Genomic DNA, 10,505 nt, shown 5'->3' with positions numbered 1-10,505 from the left:
GAATTATCTAGTTGTATCCTAGCGATAAGTAGCACTAGCGTTAGTAGAACAAGCAACGACGCCTCTGTTTCCTATTCCTAGCGAACTAAGTCCTTCCGTAGTAGGCCTAGTTTCACCTTCAAGAGAGTAACTAGCAAGATCCACCAAAAAGACGGAACTATGGGTGAGAGAAGGAACTATGATAAAGCTTTAGTGGAGGTGCGCCTTCTTCCCTTCCGGCGAACAGAAAAGAGAGATACGAAGGAGTAATGACGAAAGGTTGATTGTTCGTATGTTCAGTGATGGCGAGCCTTCAACCAAGAAAAAATACCTGAAAGAAGATGCGTAGGCCTTCAATCATGGTGCAATGAATATCGTAGATAGAGTGATGGAAGAAGTTCGATCTCATATAGCTAGTTTTCCTTTCAAAGTGAAACGATTTTCCTTTTACGTTGAGATATTTGAATTGGATTTTCTTTCACCACTACTATCGTAACGCACAGAAAACACTGACGTTTCCGCTCGCTTTCAACCACTGCCACTTTACCTGAGCACTGTGACGCAGTCGGTCAAGTATTGAGTTTCTGCTAGTATATCAAGGACTTATGAGAACTGAAAAGAAAAATACGAAAAAAGGAATTCTCATAGTTCATTGAATTAAGGGAGGGCCATTCGTGGGGGGTTCGTGGAAGAGTTGGGTTCGATTCCCTTTATACGCGATGTGGCGAAAAAGACTGATTCAACGAAATATGCCATGCCAGCATTAAGATTTAAAACGTGTCGTCTACTTCCAGGAAATGTTCGGAACAGAGAACTTTCTCTAATCCAACGCCGTATTCTTCGAAGATTGAGGAACAAGAGGAGATCCATTAAAAGAAATCTTTCTCGGAGAGAAAATCTAAACAGTAACATCAAATCACAAACTACACGAAAGTTGTCTCTTTATTATGGGGATTTACCCATAAGGGAGATGCATAGAGGAAGAGAACGAACTTCATATATCCCTTTTTTACTCAATCAAGAAACAAGATCGGACGTGATTCCTGTTCGTCTCCATTTTAGTGGCACTCTTCCTCAAGCAAGGCAGCCGATAAGTCATCGAAGGGTTTGTTTGAATAATGGACTGGTAACCATTACTCATTTGAAAGTTTCCCACGGTGATCTAATATCTTTTAAAGAAAATGACGCGAGAACCCGCGGTTTTGAAATAAGGAGATCTTTCTATATCGACATATCAGTTGGAAAAATCATAGGCAAATTCCTATCGGCCATATCAGTTGGAAAAAGCAGAGGCAAATTCCTACCGGCCAGAATCTGGAGAAGAACAAAAAAAGAATGGTTCCGCTTACTCACAACTCAGAGGGGATGCCGCTTACTACTCGAATCCAAGGAATTGCAAAAGTTGCGTTCTTATATGCAAGAAGAAGACTTTGAAAGAACAAAGAAGTTTGGATCCGCAAAAGTATGCTTAGGCAGTTCCTTCGCTGAGCACAACAGAATGAAGAGGAATTTGTTTCATTTCAAATACTTCTTCTTATTGAAAAGAGGGAAGGAGAAAAACCGAAATCTTCCTACTCGAACAATAAGTCCTTTTGTAGAAAAGTCTTCTTTATATAGTAATTCGACCTATTGCTCCGGATCCCCGTTTACTAGGAAGATAAGAATCAAAAGGATCGAACTACCTACTCATTATTCGAAGGTGAATCATAGAACACTAAAAGCTGTGGTATCTTATGGACCTAACATAGGTCACATCCCTCACGACATAAGATTGAAAGATCCAAACCTTCCTCTTCGGAGCGGAAACGGACGTGGCCAAAACATATAAAAAAAGATCGGCCTAGCCGCTCATAGGGACATATCTATCCGGATAGAGGATAGTCTAGATCAGTTTTGAGAAAAATCTCTCTCTATATAGATAGGTATCTCTGTGGATAGAGATAAAGATAGGGATCCCTATAAATCGAAATATATGGAAAACGTGCACTTTTTGACTACTACTACTATTTCTTAGACTTTTTCAAGGAAACATCGTTTTTTCGATTTTGACTGAATTGGTCGGAGCGTAGACGAGCAAGCAGAGCCCAGGAAAGAGGTCAGATCGTCATAGAGCAGTCGACTATAAGTATAAGACTGCTGGCCTGAGAGAAGGCAGTCTCTCTCGGGAAACATGGCCCAATTTCTCTTCTTTCTTTTCACACGGGCAACAATTGGGAATAAAACAGACCATGAACATGAGTTTAAAATGTAAAAAAAGGGAAGAGTGCATTCTCCACTTTCTTATCTCGAAAATGCGTAATATAGTGATTTCATGTGTCTGTTTCTCTGAAAAGGTGGGTCAGCCCTTAGGGCAAACAGTAGTGCCAGGTTCCATTGTGGAACGGTCGTTTGCCGGTGACCTTTGTCCGCTGTAGTACGAGTGACTGGCGCATCGCATCCAATCTCTCATGTCAATGAGTCAGTTAGAAAACATCTCCAAATGAATCAGTGATTTCCCCTTTATTTCCCTCGGAGCGCAAGGGGAAACAAGATTGAGAATGAATTAAAACACACCAAATGTTTCATTTTTCCTATTATCAGTGGTCAGCTCTGATACAAACCAGGGGAAAAAGAACCTGGAACGCCTTCTTTAAGGCGCTACTATTTCTAGCGGCATAGGTGCTTTCTCACAATACGAAAGATGTACATACGAGGACTACGATTCCTATTTAGAGATATTCCTACGAGCGATAGACGTAGTAAGGAAATTACGTACGCCAATAACAAATACGAATACGAATTACGCCTACGAGCCTACGCAATGGCATGTTTCGGCGTATAAAGCTAAGAACGAGAATAGCCTACTGCCTCCACTTGGAAAAGGCAAAGGTATCTAGTATAGGATATCGATGAACGGAGGACAAGGAAAGCAGGCAAGGTGAACCTCCTTTGCCAAAGCCCTTTTGAAATACCTTCTTTTTGAACCGTTAGAAAATACCTGCTAGCTATCCCTAGTTTTGTTTAACCAGCTTTCCCCCAAAAAGGGGAGATCCGCTGCTTACTGCTCACGGAAACATCCGACCTTATGGTCAAGTCGTCCGCCTATCTTTCTGATTTCATTCGTTTTACGATCGCATAAAAAGTCATGAGATCAAAAAAGAAATGTGAGAATGTAGTTACAGATGTAAAAAAAAGGTCAATATCTCGTTCTCTTGTTCTTAAATCATGAATTGGATGATGTGCGTTTCATCAAGTATGAACATATTGCATTTTTGCTATGCAATTTCAGTACCGGATCAACGCCCATTTATTTCTGTGTCCTCATCCGCGTGTATGTCTGTGTTAGATAGGCTCTGGAAGGCCTTACTTTACTAACAGGTAGGGCGCGTTACTTTTATTCTTTTTTTGCTGCTTACCCGCATGTTTAGATTATTTACTTGCCCTTTCACTTTTTCTTCGGCTGTCACCAACTTTGTTCAATGCTAGTCCCTAACCCATGAATAAGGACTCCGCTTGCTACCGGGTTCAGAGAAGTTTGTAAGCTCTTTCTCTTTTTTCGTTTTTCGCCACCTCCTGTGTCTTTCCGTTTAAGGTCTTTAATTTTCGGCATTAGCTTCGTTAGAGAAAGCCATGCGTGAACTACAAAGCATGGGATCCTGAACACCACGAAAGAAAGCGTACTACTTTTCAATAAGGTCCGACTTCAGAGAGGAGAGACATGAACTTGTTTTAGGCGTAGAAAAGGCATACGGTATGAAAGATTGATTGAAAAGAGGAAGGGACTGGTCTCGCTGCTAAGGGAGAAGGAGACCTCTGTCGGAGCAAGCTAAAGAGCCCACTTTATATCGTCGATTTCAGGTAAGGCACTCAATCAAGCCTATACATCCGGGAATTTAGCTCCAAACCAAAGACGACTTGCTTTGCTGCATTTCTTGGGCCGGGGCTTTACTTGATTTTGGCGAAAGAAAGGCCATATGATCTACTTTTTGGTGCCGGTCCCTTCACAAAGATAGCCCCTTCTTGCTCTTATTCTTATTCTTATTCTTATTCGGTGGAATACAAGAGTTCTGAAGCTCCTTTCTTTCAAGTGAAAGTTGCCTATCTTTCTTGGTTCGGAATCCAATCCAGTTGAAAACAAACAATTGCCCGATGGCAAAGTCAGATGAAAGGCTAGGAGTGCAAACCACGTACGAGCGTGGCGCAGAAAGCGAAATGTTTTGCAGCGAGTCAAGCGTAATACGATCAAAAGGAAATGGGGTCGATGCTAAAACTCAAACAGTTCCCCAGAGGGAGCCCCGGGTTGAAAGAGCGAGCTACATTCTTTCATAGAAGACAGAAAATAAGAGGACTGATGCTTTCTTACTTCATCTTAATATAGGGATTGTAGCATTGGAATTATGGAATTTGAATGGATTGAGTACATCAAGATGAAGAAATTAACGTAATAAGCGATATTCTCAAAAGATTCGGTCATGCCAGAAACCTCAGTGTGCATGGCACTAAAAAAGGGTACAAAGAACCTGAGATGCAAGTAATGGCTGAATAGCCGGGGAAACACTAAATAAAGACAAGTGTCATCCGGACTTACTTGATTGATTGAATCGAGAGATGGAAATGCCATGGAGAGATTAGAAGGGATAGAGAAAACGTCAGATAGAGGTCGTGCTTCTGCTCAGTCCAAAAGAACAATTTGAGTGAGGATAAGGTGGTTTATGTTAGGGTCCGAGAAAGCAACTTGACATGCAAATCCTAACAAGAATTCCACTCTTTCTGGTCATGTCAAAAACCACCTCTTGGAAAGCAGATCGAAAGCCAATCGTTTCAGAAGATGATGACCCTCTTGTGCTCCTACGTTCCTGCTAGTTGGTGGATGAAGAATAGGAGAGAGCTTGCTTGAGTAGAAGATAACCCGCGAGAAGGATGTTTTGTAGCGCTTTCTCATACAAAAGGAAAAGGCGTCACGACCGAAGATAAGGAAAGATCCCAGCTTTTCATTGCTCTGTCGCGCCACCCCTCCTCCCAGAGCCGGTTCTTATCCATAGATTTTTCAGCTAAAAGATACGGTATATATATCAATGAAAGCTGGCGCCTTTGGTTCTTGGTACGACTGGTACTTTTTCTCATTTATCGGTCTAGTTGGAAAAATTTCCCCTCAAAGATCAAGTTTTTCTTATATATTATGCTGCGCCCTTGCCCTTAACCTTGCTTTCTCTTCTATAAAAAGGCTGGACGTCAAATGTAACTGATGCTTATATTCTAAATATGACAAGCAAGAAACCTACTATTGCCGTAAACAAAAACCCAAACATTAGTAACTAACAGAGCTTTCCTATTCTAACTATTTTCCTATAAACCATGATTGATATACCAATCAAAAAAGACTTATGAAACTAAACTATTCTATTGATTTATGCCCGTGCTTCTTCTTCTGTTTTTGTACGCAGAAGGATGTCTAGGAGGAACAGATCACTGAGGTTAAGGATGAGAAGGTGAAAAGTGAAGATAGAGAATAGATGCCATGAACAAGTGTATCAATTCAAGAGTTAAGGAATACTATTGGGAAGATTGGGCATTGGGTTCATCTTGTTATTGTCCATCCCTTTTCAACACATATCTTTTAGTATACGTCTTTTTTAGTTGCTTAAAGATTTCATATATTGCTTTTTCTGTTATAGGAAGTGTTGCGTTCCCCTTTAGGGTGTTTGTCAGTGGCGTCACCCGATAGGGTGTGTGCCCAGAAGAGAGAAGAAAAACATGTTGCTTGCTATTTCTGGTTGAAGAGCTATTTTTTCCTATCGAACAGGAATTCCGAGGGATGTTTTTTGTTGTCGATTTGTAGCAATAGAAAGATAATGGAAGTGATTGAATAAGTTGGGTCATGAGAATGGAAGTTGGGTCATGTTGATACTAGATCCATGTCTTGATTATTCGACTTTTCCATTCCAATGCACAATACTATGCATTCCATTCCAAAGAGCGGTTTCGGTGGGTTGATACGATTTCCACTTTGACGGTCCTAAGTTGGCATTCTTTGCAGATAACTTCCATCTCGCCATAGACGAAAAAGTACCCAATTTCATGCCAAGAGACCATGTAAGGGTTGTACGACCCATCCATATGATAAAAAGACTCACAAGCCTAAGAGCAATTCCTTCCTTCCCTATCATTAATTAAGGACTGGCTTGCTTCGAGAGAAAGGAAATCTGAATTCCATAGTCGTCTTCCTCACGAGCTGGAACAACTAAAGGTGTAGGTTGGAAACATACTTTTTTTCCGTTGGATTGTGCTCCAGAGAATGGAATAGTAACACGCGCTCCCGAGAGGCGGAATTAGTTTATGGTTCGAAAGCACGAGTCATTCCATCTAGCTATACCTGCATTGATATAGACGATTTGAGCCTTTGAATTTACTTACTACAAAACAAGCTATGTTCTCCTATATATTTCCTTGGGCTCGCTTTACAAAAGAAAAACAAACTACTCCTCTTGATGTGGTCAGAGCGAAGTACTAATAGGCACAGAAACAGCAGGAATATCTTTCATTCATTTCATCTGTATGGTATGACACGACCTCTTTTTGCTACCCATTTCGTTGGAACTGAGGCCTCTGCCTACCGGCCCGAAAGGAGGGTCTCATGCTTGTAAACTAGCATATATCTTGCACAGAATGAACCTTCCTTCAGTCACAACGAGAAGCACTATCGGGGTCTGAACGAATAGAAAACACAATCAACACTTCATATCAAAGTCAACCAACGTTTATCATATACAGCGGAATCTTCATTCGAATTTGATTAGCCAACCCTCCCTCGAGTCGTATGCTTTCTGATCAATCTCCTATGCTGGTTACTTTTCTTTCAAACGTTACGTCGTTGCAGGTCCTCGCCCTTCAGGTTGAAGGAGATGTGTACTCGACTTCCTTTAAGTAAGTGGTGGCCCATAATAGTAGAGATGTATAACAACAGTAGCTTAACCAAAGGGATAGACTTGAACTCTTCCACACCCCCTTGCCAGAGGTTTTAAGAGAACAACCTTTTGGGGATACCAATTCCACCCATTCGCAGCAAAGGAACTAGCACTTTCTAAAGCTTTCCACCGTTCTTGCTTATTCCCCTTACTTACCCAATGAAAGATATAGATTGGAAATTGGAAGATGGTCGTCCATAGTTATCTTGTTGAAAATACCCTCCCTTACTCATCAAAACGTTGGAAGCGACTTGAGATATCTTTTGGGAAGAGAGAATAACTATAGATGCTCGATATGCATATTGATCAATCGATCTCCGCGTCCTGCCAGTTCGCTAAGTAGACTCACTCTACCGAGGGGCAGAAGAAGATCAAGCCGATAAGGGGAAGCACTGAGAAAAATCTCTCTCTTATCTAAATATAAGAGCATGCTTTATCTCTATGCACACAGAAAAAGGGGATCTTGTGATGATGGAAATGGTACGTATGTGGACCACTTTGGCTCCGCCCAAAAGCCCCTGAGCCGACTATCTCCTGGCATAGCCAAAGCATTTCCTCGCCCGAGGCCTGCTCAAAGCTAACTTGAATCCGAACAGCTTGCTGCTTCTCCGAAACCTCACCAGCTTGTGTATCCTTGTAAGGTCGCGGACCCGGCGTAAGAACGAGAAACGTGAGTCTAGCATGACATAAACCCAAACCCCGGCACTTTTGATACTTCTCATCTCAGGACAAGTCACAGAAGAGGTAAGGCGCTATAGCCAGTGAAGGAACGGGAAAGAAGAATCAGTGGAATTGACCAATAATTTATACCATTACGACTTTGAATAATCGCTAATAGCTGACACCATTGGAATATTTTTGGACCCTAAGGCTCACGTTGACTCCGTCCTTTATTGAATAGCCAAGTCGTCGTGAGTAAGCGTACGATCCATCACACAAACGTCCCTAAACCTCAGTAAGCCTTTCTAGATGATGCATTTCCCTTCTTATCTATCGATGTATTCATCTGAGGCCACAGGAAGGTATATATCTACGAGTGGTTTATATAAAGGAGGGTCCTGATAAGAATGCTGTTCGGAAAAGGCGAAACAAGTTGTGTTGACTGAGGCTCAGAATACGTTCTTGCACCACTCCTTTCAAACACACATACCCTTTCTTCTCACAAATGTGAAATTCCGGAACTCCGTGTGTAATTGTTGCAACAACGATAGGGACTCTGCCGAGGGCTCCCCGGTAGGTTCTAGTCTCTCTTTATACTGCGACTGGAGCAAGGCGTAATGGGCTGTGTGGTATGTTGATCAAGGAGGTGCTGCATTGGCTGTAGCTGCAAGAGGTCTTGAGACAGAAATTATGCCATTATTGCTTCTTTCATTTAAAAGCTTGAGTCGGTTCTATCTAGCTAAGTTATTCAATAAAGTAGATCGAAGTGTGTGATGCTTGTGAGTTTGGCAACTACTATATACGATATTTATAACAATACTTGATACTTGATTTATGACTTCCTCTACCTAGACCCACACCTACTTTGAATTTAACTTAACGGAGCGGCGGATCCAATAAAAAGGGACTACATTCCAATCCTACTTACCAGAATAAATAGTTGTATGGCATTCGAACCCCACCTTGATGGTTGTATTCTAATTAGCTGGAAATGTATGACCTAAGCTTCTCAACAGGCATTCACTCAACAGAGCACTTAATGAGTTTTCTAATGGCTTGAAAGACTACTATGTTTCTTTTAAGCTTAGTTGCAAAAGAAAAGCAAAGGGGAATGCGGGTCCATTTCGTAACGCTTACGGTGATAAAGAAAAGTAACTCCCATCCGCGTGAGAGGCATCGCTACCGGGCCGGGCCTCGATTCCTTTCCTTGTCTCCATTCTGATTGATTCGCTTCTTCGCGCAAGCACTTGGTTCGCCCCTTACTATAACCATCCCACTCAATCTTTTACACTGATGTTTCGTACTCTCTCGACCAGGTCATCATAAGAAAATACTGCCAAATCTTTCCGAAATGAGAGAAGGAGGGAAGGCGCGCTACAACTAACTGCTGAAAAACGCAAGATTAGCGCTAAGAAGCAACCCTAGTTTAAGTACTAGCGTCCCACCCCAACGTTCTTGTACTTCAAAATACTCTCCCCCGCTTGCTGCTCGCCTCAGCCAGACGTGGCTTATGTAGTGGTCGGCATTCCTACATGCTCCGACTGATCCCCACTGGAGATTATATGAGGGGTCTTGGAAACTGCCGTGACGCTTTGGTGACGAAGGTCACCGGGGTGACTATGGAAGGATTCCGTGGTAGTCTCTGACTCCCTCCAACTCAATCAATATCAAGAACATGTCGTGAGCATGGGGTTTGGTTAGGCTTGGTTGAGTTTGTAAGAAAAGATAGTAGGTTGAGGGGCTTCATTGATTAGTAAACCTACGGTGCTGGTAAGGTCGGGACCGTGGTCGTCCGTCTCCTCTTTGTCGGCCGATAAGATCACTGAGATTGACCAGCCAGCTGGGTAGGTTTGGCTATTCCTTTCTATTGAAAAGGAGTCAGCTGTCTGCGCGAGTCACCTTCCTTAGGCTCCGAGTCACCTTCTTCTAAGCTCTGCTGGACGACACGACATTCTCGTTCTATAGGCCGGCCGTACTTGTGATGGTTCCCCAGGATCCAATAAATCCACTTAGGTCTACGTTGCCGGGATATTGTTCTATGGAAGCGGGTGGGCTGCTTTTTAGAAGTTCGGCCCGGTTTTTCATTAAAAAATCAAAAAGGGGGGAGGGATTGACCTTTCTAACGCATATTCTGTCGTACCGGCATGGCCCCACTGATTTGTTTTCGATCGGAGCATCAAGCAGCGCAACCCGGTTCTACTTGACTAAGCCCCGTGCTCGTCCAAGGAGGGAGTTTGCTTTACCCAACTCCCCTTTTTGATAACAAGGCAAAAACCTCCGACCCGACATTCATGAGTTTCGAATGAAGAATGAAGAGTGCCCTGCCCCTCTTTTTTTCCCCTAAATCTTGGATTTGGAAGTTGGTAAAGACCCACCCCTTGTTTAAGTCAGAATGAGTCCCCGAGACATTGGCTTCCGCCAACAGTGAACTATTAAGGATCGCATCCCGCGCATATTCTACATTATAGCCTGCAACTAATTCAGCTTCCGCTTCTGGGAGATCAGACGGAGCTCGATTAGTTTCTGCTAGACGAGGAATAAGGAACATAACCAATACGGGGAACAAGGGAATACCGGACCATATCTGCTTTTAGGCCATGACAATCTCACTCGAATTACAGGGACCTACACATATTAGTACAGTATACCGGGGTCCCCGGCCAGAACCACACGTGCAAGTTTCCCTGCATGTGGCTCGTCCGTGCTTTTATCCGAGGCGCTGCCTGCGACTCTGCATGGGAGAAGAGGGCTGAACTGCAAACTTTCGTGTTCAGAGCATTGCATTGTCTAAGGGAGTAGGGTGAGTAAGCTGCGCCTACCAAGCTAAGCTTTCGTCGAAAAGGCGTCACTGCTTCCTTTTCGGCGCCCGCCCTTTATTTAGATGTTGGGGCAAGGCAAGCCCAAGGAAAGTCTAGGTTGGCG

At 42.9% G+C, this 10,505-nt stretch overlaps 1 protein-coding gene across 1 annotated transcript; it reads left to right on the top strand.

Moving 5' to 3' along the window:
- The first annotated feature begins 388 nt into the window (after positions 1–388).
- On the top strand, positions 389–2,189 carry LOC123096795 (ribosomal protein S4, mitochondrial-like). The gene has a single exon (XM_044518571.1). It carries the CDS (start codon positions 734–736, stop codon positions 1,805–1,807), a length of 1,074 nt encoding a protein of 357 aa, XP_044374506.1. The 5' UTR covers positions 389–733; the 3' UTR covers positions 1,808–2,189.
- Positions 2,190–10,505: the final 8,316 nt, after the last annotated feature.

This window comes from Triticum aestivum, chromosome 4D (assembly GCF_018294505.1).
Source record: "Triticum aestivum cultivar Chinese Spring chromosome 4D, IWGSC CS RefSeq v2.1, whole genome shotgun sequence".
In the NCBI taxonomy this organism is placed as follows: Eukaryota; Viridiplantae; Streptophyta; class Magnoliopsida; order Poales; family Poaceae; genus Triticum; species Triticum aestivum.
The sequence above is the reverse complement of the archived record's forward strand: the minus strand, read 5'-3'. Positions and strand labels throughout refer to the sequence as shown.

Coding starts and splice junctions, on each gene's coding strand:
- LOC123096795 (XM_044518571.1), top strand. CDS start 734: ATGCCAGCATTAAGATTTAAAACGTGTCGTCTACTTCCAGGAAATGTT.